This window comes from Salvelinus sp. IW2-2015, linkage group LG5, assembly GCF_002910315.2.
Source record: "Salvelinus sp. IW2-2015 linkage group LG5, ASM291031v2, whole genome shotgun sequence".
Lineage (NCBI taxonomy): Eukaryota > Metazoa > Chordata > Actinopteri > Salmoniformes > Salmonidae > Salvelinus > Salvelinus sp. IW2-2015.
This window is the reverse complement of record NC_036844.1, coordinates 22,604,533-22,621,155: the sequence shown is the minus strand read 5'-3', so window position 1 is coordinate 22,621,155 and position 16,623 is coordinate 22,604,533. Positions and strand designations below refer to the sequence as shown.

The 16,623-nt window shown below is 42.5% G+C and overlaps 2 protein-coding genes across 2 annotated transcripts in view; both read left to right on the top strand.

Moving 5' to 3' along the window:
• The first annotated feature begins 1,866 nt into the window (after positions 1-1,866).
• LOC111963650 (glutamine synthetase-like) lies at positions 1,867-3,701 on the top strand. The gene is made up of 4 exons (XM_023987169.2): positions 1,867-2,219; positions 2,379-2,513; positions 2,699-2,826; positions 3,053-3,701. The coding sequence occupies exons 2-4, from the start codon at positions 2,466-2,468 to the stop codon at positions 3,231-3,233; spliced, it is 357 nt and encodes a 118-aa protein (XP_023842937.1). The 5' UTR covers positions 1,867-2,219; positions 2,379-2,465; the 3' UTR covers positions 3,234-3,701.
• A 5,813-nt stretch (positions 3,702-9,514) lies between these two features.
• LOC111964067 (arrestin domain-containing protein 1-like) overlaps positions 9,515-16,623 on the top strand; it is a 51,770-nt gene continuing 44,661 nt past the window's right edge. The window contains exon 1 of the mRNA XM_023987752.2: positions 9,515-9,916. Within this exon, the coding sequence (XP_023843520.1) occupies positions 9,799-9,916 (118 nt within the window). The 5' untranslated portion in view covers positions 9,515-9,798. The remainder of the gene's footprint in view (positions 9,917-16,623) is intronic.

Here is a 16,623-nt window from a genome sequence, read left to right as displayed (position 1 = left end):
GGTCGAGTAGCTGTCATAAGTGGCCGCAGTACGGGCATGGGTTGTCTCGCGGTCCTCTAGCTGTTGGCAGTCGTCGTGATTTGGGGGTACCATCAAGCGGTTCAGGATTTCTCTGGCCGAAGGACTCTTTTGTTCTCGTGCTATTACGTCTCAATGATAGGTTGACTATCCTGACGGGCGAATAATCCCTAGACGAATCCAACCTTGGCTCACGCATGCACGAACCCATTTCATAATGAGACTCGGCCCTTTCCGATGTGAGACACTATATAGTCCTATCCGTCCCAAACCTCCGCGCGAGTCTGTTGCAATTGCCATACAACAACGTGCCTTCCGTGGCCTTCGCGGCAACTGCGTCTTAAACTAGCTTTAGTTGTTATAAAACCGACCTGATTTGTCTGATGCTTGTCAACTCAGGCTCGCTGGCTCGACCCTCGCGGACATCGCCCACGCGTACCAGGACTTAGCGAGGATCCTCACCACCTGGACGGGTTCGCGAGCAGTAGATATGGTAGTGGTACCCATACGGTTATTACCTGTACCTTAGGTCGTTTAGGCTAGACTGCAAACTGCTAAATCCTTTCCAGCATCGATGATCAAAGACATCTTCCAATTTCAAATCAAAGCAAGGCGAATCGTGGCTTTCTATTCCGGCAACAAAGCCTTCGTTTCTCACTCAACGCCGACCAAAACTTACCGTCCGTTAGATAGTTAGAGTAGTAAACTGACAAGCTACCTAGGTGATTACCGAAATCCGTCGACTGTCGCAGCGGCTTTGTGTCGTGGCGATCTACAAAAATAAGGACTTGCCAGAAATTTCAGTCGTCCTGACTCCATGTGGCGAAACTTAGGATGCTTTGATATGACGTTTAAATGGCACATGAAGTGCCCTATCGTTTTGTTACTAAAGACACCTTATACGACCACCACTGCGACCTGTATGCCCTAGTCGGCTGGGCCTCGCTACATGTTCGTTCTGTCAGACCCCACTGGCTCCAGGTCATCTACACAAGGCCTATGCGCTAGGTAAAGTGCCGCCTTATCTTCAGTTTCACATGTCACGATACTGGCTACAGCCCACCTGCAACACGGCTGCTCCAGCAGGTGTTATCTCACTTATCATCCCTAAAGCCAAAACCCATTTGGACGCGCTTTCCTTCCAGTTCTTCGCTGCCTGCGACTGGAACGAATTGCAAAAAATCTCTGAAGGTTGGGGAGCTTTTATCTCCCTCAACAACTTTTAAAATCTGCATCCGGAGCAGCTAACCGAATCGGCTTGCAGCTGTAATAGTCATCTGTAAACTACCCACCCAATTTACCTACCTCACCCCCCATACTGCCTTTAATTTATAGATTTATTCTGCTCTTTTGCACACCAGTATCTCTTCTTGCACATGATCATCTGATGATTTATCACTCCAGGTTTAATCTGCTAAATTTGTATATTATTTTCGATTATGCTACCTCATGCCTTTTTCACACATGTATTATAGATCTCTTTTTTTCTACCATGTGTATTGATGTTTATTGTTTACCTCATGTGTAACTCTGTGTTGTCTGTTCACACGTGCTATGCTTTATCTTGGCCAGGTCGCAGTTGCAATGAGAACTTGTTCTCAACTAGCTACCTGGTATAAAAGTGAAATAAAATAGAAAAAGACGAAGGCCTAAAACTTGTCAAAGACTTCAGCCACCCTAGTCATAGACTGTTCTCTCTGCTACTGCACGGCAAGCAGGTACCGAGCCCCAAGTTTAGGTCCAATGAGGGTTCGTAAACAGCTTCTACCCAAGCATAAGACTCTGACATCTAGTCAAATGGCTACCCAGACTATTTGCCAGTGCCCCACCCCCTCTCTACACCACTGCTACTCTCTGTTGTCATCTATGCATAGTCACTTTAATAACTCTACCTACATGTACATACTACCTCAACTAACCGGTGCCCCCGCGCATTGACTCTGTATCGGTACCCCACTGTATATAGTCTTGCTTTTGTTATTTCGCTGCTGCTCTTTAATTACTTGTTACTTTGATCTCTTATTCTTATCTGTATTTTTTTTAAACTGCATTGTTGGTTAGGGGCTAGTAAGTAAGCAAGCATTTCACTGCGCATGTGACTAATACAATTTGATTTGATTTTATGTTCCGGGACCATTTCACCCTGTCACCCAACAAACTGGTCCTGTGTGAGGTCCTTAAGTACAACCGCTTGCCTGCAGGTACTTAAAATAATTACTGCAAGAGATCACTTTTCTACATCAGTTGACAGAGACCAACTGGTTTTGGTCAAGATAAACAGCAGCCTGTAGGCTTTGACTGTCTAATATTTCCCTGTCAATCAAACTAACCCTACAGTATGCCTATTCTCTCCTATACAGAGTGTAACATACTTTCAGGCTGTAAGAAGGTGAAGGACTATACCCCCTAGTTTTGAATGGAGCAGGAGTACACTCTCCTAGGGATGGATGGTCACCCTTATGGCTGGCCCCAAAATGGATTCCCAGGTCCCCAAGGTGACTGACTCTATTGTATTATACCATGTGTCCTTGTTCATTTCATAATGTAAATGGTCTTGTGCACTCGGAAAAGCACTACATATATTAAATCTACCTCTATCTATATGTCTATATACAATCTTAATGTTATCAAATAGGCCTTTGAATTTGGTCCCATTTAACTCTCTCTCTTTCTCTCTCAGGTCCATACTACTGTGGGGTTGGTGCAGACAATATCTATGGCAGGGACATTGTGGAGTGTCACTAAAAGGCATGTCTCTATTCTGGGCTCAGGATCTGTGGCACCAATGTTGAGGTCATGCCGGCTCAGGTAAACTTTGACTTTTTCAATGCCGTATAACAAGTCTTTCAGGATGGTTCTAAAGGGGAACTGGAACGGGGCAGGCTGCCACACCAAAGTTAGCACCAAGGAGATAAGTTAAGAAGGGTGGCTGTAGTGAGTATTACTGTAAAAACATTATTGCACTGTAAGGTTCTGTAAGGCTGTATAACTACAAGATTCGGTCCAATACCTAACCCCTCCCCTCTTCAAACAGACATATTGAGCAGGCCATTGAGAAGCTGAGCAAGCAACACGCCGAGCACATCCGTGTGTACGACCCTCGCGGAGGCCAGGACAATATCAGATGCCTCACAGGATTCCATGAAACCTCCATCACCCGCGACTTCTATGCCAGGGTGGCCAACCGCGGGGCCAGCATCTGGATCCAACGCTAGGTGGGCCAGGAGGAGAAGGGCTACATTGAAGACTGTCGGCCCTCCGCCAGCTGTGACCCTTATGCCATGATGGGTACCATCACAAGCACCTGCCTGCTCGGGGTGGAGGAGGAAGAGGAGAGTACATGAGAGAGTGACCAGACTCATACATTATGGTACTGTAGCTGCTGGTTCGGGGAAACCAGCCCGTTACATGATTGTAGGATAGAACTATATTGTAGCCAAAGCAATCTGTAGTGATGTTTTTTGTTTTGCTGACTTTGAAGAGTCATTACTTGAAGGTAGGTTGAATGTTTATGGTCAATTATAGTTGTACATCTTTCTTACAGCTGGTCCAATTGGCATATTATTCAGTTTGTCTGAAATTGAGATTAAATAAAGAGGTGCAGGTGTGAATATGAGCCGCATGCTCTTTAAAATGACCACTAGGTGGAATCATGATGCAAGTTTTGATTGTCACCCCTCATACTGGACATGAATGACAATAAAATGAGTAGCATGATTAACTCACATTAACCGTTGATTGTAAACTATTTTAATATATTGACAACACATGACAACCAGTCAAATAAGACTGTAAATGCATTGAATCAGGTTAGCTTATTTATTACCAACATGTCAGCTGTTGTTAAAAAAACACACACACCACATCACGTCAAGCCTTACTGCATCTCACCCATTGACAAAACTTGAATGGTGATGGAATGGTGTTACTTTAGTTTGGCATCATGAATTTGTCTTTCGTCAGGGGTTGAATTGGGAATTCAGAGGTGGAGGAGCCCTGTTCACTGTCATCTGCCATGTCTCTCCACACTTTCCTATCGTCTTATGTTCACACCCTGGCCCTAACCCTAGCCCTAACCCTAGCTTCATGTTCACACCCTGGCTCAACCCTAACCCTAACCATAACCCTAACCCTAGCTTCATGTCTGCACCCTGACTCAACCCTAACCCTAGCCCTAACCCTAGCCCTAACCCTAGCCCTAACCCAAGCTTCATGTCTACACCCTGGCTCAACAGTAACCCTAACCCTAGCCCTAACCCTAGCTTCATGTCTACACCCTGGCTCAACCCTAACCCTAACCATAACCCTAGCTTCATGTCTACACCCTGGCTCAACCCTAACCCTAACCATAATGCCCCTGGTCAATCTCTTTGGCAAGGAGTGGAATGTTAGCTGAAGATATTGGTACCAAACTACCTTACCCTAGCCATAACCCTAACATATTCATGTAAACGCTATGTATACAGTGCCTTGGAAAGTATTCAGACCCCTTGACTTTTTCCACATTATGTAAGGTTACAGCCCTATTCTAAAATTGATCACATAATTTGTTTCCCTCACAATACCACATAATGACAAAGCAAAAACAGTTTTTTGATTTTTTTGCTAATTTATAAAAAATGAAAAAATGACAGAAATATCACATTTACATAAGTATTCAGACCCTTTACTCAGTAGTTCGTTGAAGCACCTTTGGCAGCGATTGCAGCCTCAAGTCTTCTTGGTTATGATGCTATAAGCTTGACACACCTGTATTTGGGGAGTTTCTCCCATTCTTCTCTGCAGATCCTCTCAAGCTCTGTCAGGTTGGATGGGGAGCGTTGCTGCACAGCTATTTTCAGGTCTCTCCAAAGATGTTCGATCGGGTTCAAGTCCGGGCTTTGGCTGGGCCACTCAAGGACATTCAGAGACTTGTCCCGAAGTCACTCCTGCGTTGTCTTGGCTGTGTGCTTAGGGTCATTGTCCTGTGTGCTTTGGGTTGTTGTCCTTCTTTAAGGATCTCTCTACTTTGCTCTGTTCATCTTTGCCTTAATCCTGACTAGTCTTCCAGTCCCTGCCGCTGAAAAAGATCCCCACAGCATGATACTGCCACCACCATGCTTCCCCGTAGGGATGGTTTCAGGTTTCCCCTGGACGTGACACTTGGCATTCAGGCCAAAGAGTTCCATCCTGGTTTCATCAGACCAGAGAATCTTGTTTCTCATGGTCTGAGAGTCTTTAGGTGCCTTTTGGCAAAGTCCAACCGGGCTGTCATGTGCCTTTTACTGAGAAGTGGCTTCTGTCCGGCCACTCTACCATAAAGCCCTGATTGGTGGAGTCCTGCAGAGAAGGTTGTCCTTCTGGAAGGTTCTACCATCTTCACAGAGGAACTCTAGAGCTCTGTCACAGTGACCAGTGGGTTCTTGGTCACCTCCCTGACCAAGGCCCTTCTCCCCCAATTGCTCAGTTTGGCCGGGTGGCCAGCTGTAGGAAGAGTCTTGGTGGTTCCAAACTTTTTCCATTTAAGAATGGAGGCCACTGTGTTCTTGGGGACCTTCTGTGCCTCGACACAATCATGTCTCGGAGCTCTACAGACAATTCCTTCGACCTTGGCTTGGTTTTTGCTCTGACATGCACTGCCAACTGTGGGACCTTATATAGACACGTGCGTGCCTTTCTAAATTATGTCCAATCAATTGAATGTAAAGGGTCTGAATACTTATGTAAATAAGGTATTTGTGTTTTTATTTTTACTAAATGGGCAAAAATGTGTAAAAAGCTGTTTTTGATTTGTCATTATGTGTTATTGTGTGTAGACTGCTGAGTTTAAAAAAAATGTTAATCTATTTTAGAATAAGGCTGTAATGTAACAAAATGTGGAAAAAGTCAAGGGGTCTGAATACCTTCCGAAGGCACTGTATGCTGAACATAGCTGAATCTGGGACCAAGAACCAGGAAGATAAAGTTGTCAAGGTCACACCCCCACGCGTGATATCAGTGAAAAGCCAAGAGTCAATGGTGGGTGTGGCTGGTGCATGGAAGTCAAGCGCAGGAGAGCAGAGATGAATGGACAAAGCACTTTACTTAGGCAATGATAATACAGAACGCAACCGCGTCACAACACAAATGCCCAAAGAACAAGTGGGACAGCACAAAGTACAAAACCCAAGTACAAAGTACCGGCTGCTACAAAGCATGGGTATAAAACAAAACGCGGCGCAAACCAGCCGGAAGCGTGCCAACCTTGACAATAAACAATACCCCACACAGACATGGAGGGAACAGAGGGCTAAATACACATGTAAATTAGTAGGAGATGTAAATCAGTTGTGCAGGAAGACAAGACAAAACAAAACAAATGGAAAATGAAAGGTGGATCGGCGATGGCTAGAAGACCGGTGACGTCGACCGCCGAACGCCGCCCGAACAAGGAGAGGAACCGACTTCGATGGAAGTCGTGACACCAAGAATGTCCTCTCAAAGGGACAACAGGACTTAATACAGTGGTTTGTATGGCATCAGAGATACGAACCAGAAACTGATGTCCACTAGAAAGGACAAAAATAAATTGCTGGATCTCAGGAGGATATGATGTGTGCTACTGATATCAAGTCCTGATATCTGAATGCCTCTATATGCTGGTGTTACTTCCATCTATGCCTTCAGTTGCCATTTCATGTGGCTATGGACTGCTGCTGGAATCACGTTTATATTCATTGATTTATCCTATGCATTTGAAAATGGCTCATAAATTCAGTAATAGAGGTGGATTGAATGTCAAAGAGGGTAATTTCAGATACTTCTACAGGCATCTGAACCTACAGTGAATTAGCAACCTGGCATATACAACATGCTGCTTCAAAATTAAATACTTATTCAGACAAGATGAGAGCCATTTCCATGGATACTGGCAGTAACTTGGCAACTACCATGTCTGTCTGTTGTCTTGGAAGCATCTGTCTCATTGCATGTGATGTACTCTGCTTTTTTAACAGCCCAGTCATTGTCTCTCTCTCTCTCTCTCTCTCTCTTTCTCTCTCTCTCTCTCTGACACACACACACAAGCTTGTGTACACGAGTGTGTACATGCACTTGTGTGTGTAAATGCAATAACTGTATGTTTCACAAGCTTGCACTTTAATATAGCACCTTACTACATGCACTAATAAATCAATAAGTGTAGATAAATGACTTACTCAGCTTAAACAGGGAACAACTAGCTCCTCATTTGGGAACAGAAGTCCCATTACCACTTCAGCTTGGGAGCTCATTCTCTCCAGGACACTTTCATTCTTTTCTCTGAGAGCTATAAACTATCACATTCCTTTGCTCCAGGGGTAGGCAACCATGGTCCTGGAGTGGCGCAGTCACTTCATGTTTTTGATTTAACTTCTTATGGCTGGGTGACAGTATTGAGTAGCTTGGATGAAAAGGTGCCCAGAGTAAACTGCCTGCTACTCAGGCTCAGAGGCTAAGATATGCATACTATTAGTAGATTTGGATAGAAAACACTCTGACGTTTCTAAACCTGTTTGAATGATGTCTGTGAGTACAACAGAACTCATATGCCAGGCAAAAACCTGAGAAAAAATCCAACCGGGAAGTGGGAAATCTGAGGTTTGTAGGTTTGCCTATCCAATATACAGTGGGATATTGGTCATATTGCACTTCCTATGGCTTCCATTAGATGTCAACAGTCTTTAGACCTTGTTTGATGATTCTACTGTGAAGAATGAGGGAAGGAGAGCTCTTTGAGTCAGGTGTCTGGCATGAGCTGAACATGCGCGCTCACGTGAGAGCGACCTGCTTTCCATTGCATTTCTGAATACAATGGAATTCTCCGGTTGAAACATTATTGAAGATTTATGTTAAAAACATCCTAAAGATTGATTCTATACATCGTTTGACATGTTTCTACGAACTGTAATGGAATTTTTTTACTTTTCCTCTGACCTGCGCGTCATGAATTTGGATTACTGGACTGAACGCGCCAACAAAATGGAGGTATTTGGACATAAATGATGGACTATATCGAACAAAACAAACATTTTGTGTGGAACTGGGATTCCTGGGAGTGCATTCTGATGAAGATTATCAAAGGTAAGTGAATATTTATAATGCAATTTCTGACTTCTGTTGACTCCAAAACATGGCGGATATCTGTATGGTTTATTTGGGCTCTGAACGATGTACTCAGATTATAGCATCGTGTGCTTTTTCCATAAATTTATTTTGAAATCTGACACAGCGGTTGCATTGAGGAGAAGTTTATCTAAAGTTCCAGGTATAATACTTGTATCTTTTATCAGTGTTTATTATGAGTATTTCTGTAAATTGATGTGGCTCTCTGCAAAATCACCAGATGTTTTGGAGCCAAAACATTACTGAACATAACGCGCCAATGTAAACTAAGATTTTTGGATATAAATATGAACTTTATCGAAAAAAACATACATGTATTGTGTAACATGAAGTCCTATGAGTGTCATCTGATGAAGATCATCAAAGGTTAGTGATTCATTTTATCTCTATTTCTGCTTTTTGTGACTCCTCTCTTTGGCTGGAAAAATGGCTGGATTTTTCTGTGACTAGGTGCAGACCTAACATAATCGTTTGGTGTGCTTTCGTCGTAAAGTCTTTTTGAAATCGGACACTGTGGTGGGATTAACAACAAGTTTATCTTTAAAATGGTGTAAAATACTTGTATGTCTGAGGAATTTTAATTCTGAGATTTCTCTTGTTTTGAATTTGGTGCCCTGGACTTTCACTGGCTGTTGTCAGAAGAAGTTTTAAACAATCTGGAAAACCAGGTGTGTTGAATTTTATCAATCACTGAACTAATCCATTAGCTCAGTTGGTTTGACGTGGTGCATAGTTGGGACAAAATCCTGCAATATCTACGTCACTCCAGGAACAGGGTTGCCTACCCCTGCTCTGATCAGCCATCCTTTCTGAGTGAGACAAATTGCTGATGTCAGCAGCATGTAGCTAATCTCAATCTGGAGATTTGGAGTTCCCTGCTGTCTAACATTTTCTAGTGAGGTGGGGATGGAGGTGGAGATGGGTGAAGAGAGGAGTAACCCACCATACAGTGTTTGATGCATCCTTCCTGTAATTCAGTGAATGTGTGGTCCAACTCAATCAATGGCTCAATGTCTGCAAAATAGCATGTTTAAGAAATATAGAAAATTTCAGAGACCAATGTTGAGTAGTGTAATGTGTACTGTGGTTATTACAGTGTTATTATAGTATCTCCGCTGGGAGGTGTACTGTGAATATGCCAAGATGACCTAAACACAAATGCTTGAATAACATAATATTTACATTATGTGGCTAGTTATGAAAGAGTAGCCTACCAACCTTATATATATTTTTATAAATATATATTTGTAATTATTAACAACAAGTATAACAAAATGCACTTGAATATAATACATATTTGCGTATTGACGTCACTGCTCTTGAAAACTCGGTGGAGTGCAAGCTGCAGGTGAGATTAGAGAGCAAGAGACGGAAGAGGAAGCGAAACATCACACTCCCTCGTTTTTCTGGTTACATTACAGTCAATGAACTAGCAGACTAGACTCAGCTGCTATCGCATTGGTGCCTATCGGGAGAGCCACCCCCTAAAGCAGACCGAAACTAACCATTTTTTCCAATGGTAAACGGCCTTAGTAGGACATCTTTATTTATCCACCATCTTCGAGACAGCTCGGTTCCAGTTTCCATAGGCGGCGGTAGACCTATCCCTCGCGCACCATAATCCGTTTTTTGTTGTGAGACGCGGAGGGTAGCGAAGTCATGGGCAAGCTTCAGGAATTAGATATTACTTTTACCAACAACAAAGTGGTCTACAGCCCTGGCGAATCCATAAGTGGAACTGTGAAAATTACAAGTGGTAGCTCACTGCAATATAAGGGTAAGATTTAATTATTTGTTGATACATTTACCACTAGCTCAACGAAGCGCATTAGGATTCGATTTCGGTGGACGAACTGCAGGAGGGGTGGAACTTTTCCGCTCTTTACATGGTTTAAATGAAAGATGCCGTCCTTAATTTCCAACAATGACATGTATGAGGTTTCTATTGTCTATTCTATTTGTCTTTTGTCATGCAACATTGTATTAGTAGTATCTTACATTTATGTTGGGATAGCTATTGCGCATTGGTGTTGGGTAGTGGGCATGCCTGTTCTTGACTGTGACAGCTGCTGATTTCAGATGTTTACAGCAGTTTTGGTAACAGTTACTTTTAGACAGTAGCAACATCCCGTAACATTACCTCATCCTGTTTAGTTCTAGTTTAGTTTAGTATGACCTGTAGTTTAGTTATCATAGTTGTATAATGTTGCCAGTTATTCCAATATGATGTGGAGAAAAACCACAAGAACAGAAAGTCAACAGGTGTGGCTGTGTAGTGTTTATTTTTTTCAAGGTGTGAATGTCAGATTTTAATCTGGTCAATTCCCACTGGACAGACGTCCATTCAACGTCTATTCCACGTTGGTTCAACGTAATTTCATTGAAATGACGGAAACAACGTTGATTCACCCAATGTGTGCTTAGTGGATTGTTACTTAAAAAGACAGATCATTTTAGGTTTTGTATAGATTATCTTTTTGAGATGGTAGAAGGTCGAGGTTAGGTAAGGTGGAGGGCAGCTTGTGAGGTTTCCATGAAGGTACACAAAGCACTCATTGTTTAAATTGTGTGTAGAAGTGATCTTAGAACAGATTCCTGCCAGATAATAGGGGAACCCAATCAGCCCATAGCCATAGACAACTTCAAAATAAAGTATATTTCACTTCACATGATATATGACCATTACACAACATCATTAACAGCTCCTTGTTTGCAATAATACAGTATATGGAATTTTCGGACTTGTGAGATGGCAGTCTCATCTCACAGACGAGCCTAGTGAGATGGCAATAATTTATTAGGGAATAAGATTTTGGCCCTTTAAATTGGCAAGTGTGGTTACTTGAAATGCAAACCTTTCCCAGAATCCCCAATAATGTAGTTTGACTAATGCCAAGTATTTTGCAAGCATCCTTTGTCTGACTTCCACTTCAATCTGTTAGCTTTTTTTTATTAAACACCTGCATATGGATCTGATCCAAATTTGAAATCACATTATGTGTGTTATTCAAGTATTGCTATTAAGTTTGAATATCATTTTTTTTTTCTGTCTCAATCATGTTGTGTGACATGGTGAATTTAAGCCAACATTTCTCAGTCTCCTTGACATTCTGAGCCTGATACACCTTGACATGTATGTATTAGTAGATTAAGACCGTCCCATGTTTGCAGACCTGTGACACATGGCGTTAAGACAAGTCGTGGCGCGTACTGTGATACGTTACACTGGGAGGCACCGGGCCGGCCGATCACACATCCCTATGGTGACTGATGAGACTAGTAGGGGCGAGCTCCGAGGACGGAGACACTTGGGGGGTAGTGTTAGTGGGTAGGTGTTGTCATCAGCCTACCACCAACACCCTCATGGCATCCGGCAGTTGTCAGTAGATAGTCTGTATAGTCTGCCTACCACATTCTCTGTTTAAGTAATACACTCACAGCATTCACATTAGACTTCTAGTGTGAAATCCGTGACCAGACCATGTTATCATCCCTCAATGTGATATATGGCACTTTCTTGTTGAATGAAGGCTCTTTAGGTTAAGAGATTCTGGACCCATTTCAGGCTCTTTCTCAGGCATGACATCACCTTTTAATGTAAATGCCTGTCTATGTGATCAATGACATCATCCTTTTAGATGATGCAATGGCTCCCCTATTTGATTGATGACATCATTATCCATTAAATGCCTTGGCTCTAAATCTAATTAATTACAGAATATTTTAAATGCCCTGGCTGTGACCAGATAAATTGTCTTGATTTCTTTCCAGTAGTAATGCCAGCCATGTTTTTTTAGACTGTGATTGGTGAAACATTAATACCAGACAAATAGGGTCCAGGAGTACTCTGAATTCCTATCACAGGCTGTACCCTCTCCCAATACTCTCACTATCCATCTCAAAACACCAGACAAATAAACCTGTTTTTTGGAGACCCCCAAAAAATCTATTTAGATTAGTGAGAACAGAAAATACAATGTTTTCTGTGTCCACCCCTGATGTTCAGATTCAAATTCAGAATGCCATTGTTCAAATGTATCCCATCTTCTTTTGATATGATTGCTGCTGCCTCATTCTAAACCGATGGTGATATATACCATACTTCCCTGTGTGACAAATGTCAGCACTCTTGTCTTATCTCTCCCACAGAGGTTTGTTCCTCAAGCTTCACTGCCGATTGCTGGAGGGCCACTGCCACCCCTCAGAGAGAAAGGAGGGGAAATTGGTTGAAATTGATCTCTGTCTCCTAGCCACACCATTGTCCGTGAGCTGCCTAGTGCCCACACAATCAGCCTAGTCTCTCCTCTCATTTAGTCAGTCTGCATGAAGTCTGTAAGGCCCCAGGAGACAACGGGTCCTCAAGAGCTTTTTACAATCATTCTGCTGATGTGTAGCCATGTCTATTTGGCTCTAGAGCCAGCCCTAGCAAGCCCTGAATCATGTTGAGGAACTGCATCAGACACTGCATTAACACCAAGTTATTGTATTTCATTCTGTCATCATCACTATATGCAACAGGACTGCTGTGAGGATATTTTAGTAAAGGAGATCAATCGAGTGTGTCGTTTTTGTGGATAAATATGTGTTTTTGTGTGTATACACTCTCTGGCACTACAGTACATACTATTATGTGTATGCTATCCATTACAAGGATGTCTTCATTATGTGAGCTTTATGGATTGGCTCAATAGCTGCCTTGTATCTACATTGTGGTCTGAGTGAGGTGTATACAGTTACCCAGTGTTGTACTGCAACAAATAGAATAGCAAGTACAGTGGCGTCTGCAGCCCATGGTGTGTCTGTTATGGTTAGTATGTAGAGACGGACCTTGAATGATGAGGGAGATTCACTGGCCCACTGTATTATTGATGAAGAGTAGACCATTAGTCTGTATTTCCATTGATTATCTAGCAGAGGAAGACAAACACAAGGGGCGGCAGGTAGCCTAGTGGTTAGAGCATTGGGCCAGTAACCGAAAGGTTGCTGGATCAAATCCCAGACCTGGCAAGGTAAAAAACGGTCATTCTTCCCCTGAGCAAGGCAGTTAACCCACTGTTCCCCGGGTGCTAAAGATGTTGATTATGGCAGTCCCCTGCACCTCTCTGATTCAGAGGGGTTGGGTTAAATGTGGAAGACAGTTCAGTTGAAGGCATTCAGTTGTACAACTGACTAGGTATCCCCCTTTCTCTTTCTTTCTCTTCTCACATTAATAATGCACCTGTTATTACTGTTTGTTATTATTTTGTTGTACATTTATAGCCATATCTAAACATGTTGGGTCTAATTCTTTGCAACTAATTCAGCACAAGTACACACTCACATAAAGGCTAGCTCAGGTAAGCATACACCAAGGTGTTCTGTTTTTCTTTGGTTACATAGCATTCATTCAGTGGCAGGGGAACCCACAGAGTCAATAATAAGACAGTGATCTTCCCTTTATAGATCTGACGTGGTGGCTGTGAGAATCATGGTGTCTATTACATGTATGTTCACTGTACTGCTCTGTGTTGACTGGCTATCTGTCTTTCCTGGAGCTTCCCCTGAGTGAGCAGCATGGTGGGCCCCAGTCTGAATATGTGACCCGATTCAGGAAACTAGGCATAGGTCACAAGTCACGACTTCACAGGAGAGCAGGTTGAATGGAAAAACAATTTTTATCGAAATGCGTTTTTTTTTGTGTGGCAGAAATGCCTTCTTGAACATGTTAACTTTCATGTGCCTTAAACTTGTATGCCATCTGTAAATACGAATAAAATTGTTAAATTACGAGCCTTGTTGGTTAAGCCACATAAAAAGATAGCAACCTTCCACCTAGTCATGATTGGCTGAGATAATGAGTGGGCTGGACATGCCGAGAGATGAGTTCGGATTGGTCTGCCATATAGAAGGCTTTTGTCTATTTTAGCTGGTCAGTCTGTGTTGGTAATTCTGTCGAACGCTGATTTTTTTTAAATGTAGCTGCATAATGTTTGCTCTCCACTTTCTGGAGGATCGAGTCTTGAAATCAGTGGAATTAGAGTACGATAGCTAAAGAGATGGCGAAAACACCTGTTTCCGGATTACGTCTTAAAACTAAAAGCATTTGTGGCATAGATTCATGACAGGGAGACGCGTCCATCATGCATGATGATGTATACGGGTAAGATAGTCTAGCTAGCTACATTTTCAGATATTACACGTTTCTAATTTTTACAAAGTGGTTTCATTTCAAGCTAAAGTGTATTGTTAGCTAGTGTTAGCTGGCTGGCTCCCTAGCTAACGTTAGGTGGCTGGCTCGTTAGCTAACGTGACGTGATGTGTGTGTGATCTTACATGTTGTTTACCTAGCTACGTTCCTTGTTTACCTAGGTAGCTAGCTACAACACCCGTTGAATATGGCCGGTGTCAGTAAACGGCAGCAAAAAAGCATAATGAAATTGTTGCCAGCAGAGCCGGGTAGGCTGTTTTCATGTTATCCAGAGGTAAACAAATTATCGGCCAGAGCATCAAGTGTGCGCTCTGAACTCAACGAGATGGGTGGGGCTAAAGCTTAAGAGGGTGTGAACGATGCTGAATGGGTGTAGACAAAGAAGAGCTCTCTCACCGAAACACTAAAATGCAATTTTCTCAAAAGTGAGTTGACAAGTTTATCAACTTTCAAAGCAAAGTTACTTTCCCATTGTTCCTCAAATGCAGTAGATTATATACTATTTTGTAGCTCTGAGTCTCTACTTTTATCCAATGTAAAAAACAGAAATGTAAATGTTGCTACATAAGACCGAATCCAGGTGGTGAGTCACATATAGACATCTGATACAGTAAGGTAACACCACTGTATTGATACTGCTGGTTTCATCAGGCTTTGGGAAGCTTGTGGTCAAGATGTATATCATTGACTCACACATTTGATGTCCATTTGACTGTCACTGGAAATGTCCAATGATGAGGCTGGTAGGAAATTAAACTAACATTTCAGGTTAAAACGCCACATCAGTCTGATGAAGTCCCATCAAAGGGCTCTTACGAGAGTTATACGTAAGGGAAGGGTCCAAAAGGGAGGCTGGTTTTCCCCAACCTGACATTTCAGGTGAAAACGCTATCTGATAACCTCTTCCAACTAGGCCAATAAAGAGAAACCAGAAACTCAACAGGTTTTCAGACCCAGTATGGATGGTTGATACTAGCATCTGGTCTGTTGTTCTTTTAAAGGTGCCAGTAATGCCTGTTTGGTTCAACTTTACAAACCTAAGCAGACTGTAAAGAGCAAGGTGGGTTATTAGACCTGGACCTATTCATCCTGTTTGTTTGTGGCTGGCTGATAATGGATGATGCCTGAGCTTGCAGAAAACAGAAACAGACAAACATTTACTGTAACCCAACACTCATGAACCGTAACAGGAACAACTGCACTCATGTCAACAACACTAAAGACACTCTTTACTTTCTCCTGTCATGTGCTGCTTCCATGACTGACTGGCATGTTTCAGTTTGCCTTGCTAGGCCTACAAAACACAAGGCTTTCAAACGCATGTCATTTGGATGGTGCGACTGTGCAAGGTTTTGTTATCACTATCAGTTTGAGCTTTTATGGTTTATTCCCTGGTGACCTGGGAAACCACTAACCAGCATTAACCTTGATGACTCTTCCGTCTCCCCCACTTCAGCAAACACTCCCTGCCTTCCTGGCTGCAAATTGTAGTGAGTCACAAAGAAAGCCTTCCCCACAGGGCCAGAGTCTCAGTTTCTCCATGGTCTGTCTAGATTGAAGGGTTTGACTAAATCATGATATCATCATAGCCCTGAAGTAGTGTGGAAGGTTGTTGGTGATTAACCTAGATGTATCAGACTCAGGTGGCAAAAGGCCCAAGCATCAGACTTTGATGGGACTACTTACCAAGGGTCAAAAAATATTTATACAATATTGTTTCATGGCAGCCCTAACAGCCACCAACCACTACCTTGGCTTAGATATATGAATTAACCTTTTCTGGCCTGCGTACCCCAACTCCCTCATAAACCCCTAATCTATCAGAATCCCTTGGTGGAATCCCACCCCTTCCTCACCTCACACATCTCCCCCACTCCCTCTTTCTAAGTTAACAGGACTTAGTTCCCTTATTGTAATATTGTAATATTTGCATGGCTAGTGTACTTGGCTCCACTGGAGACATTGGTTTTAGTAGACTTCCTTTCCGCTTGTCTCTTCTGTAATGATCTGTAAGACTTGAAAGGTGTAAGCAATAAGTTAATTCTCATCATTTGACTGGCTTTAACTTGTTCAATCGTTACAGATCCATGAAGTCAGAGGAAAGGATGTACTGGTGACTGCCAAAATAAAGCAAACACCAACATAAAGTGTCTTAATAGGGCATTGGTAGAGTTGGGACGATATGGACAAAAATCCATATTGCAATAAATTGCCTAAATGAATGTGATAACGATAAATAGAAAGATAATTAATGTGCAATAAAAAAAATATATGATCCTTTAAACTACTAGTACTAG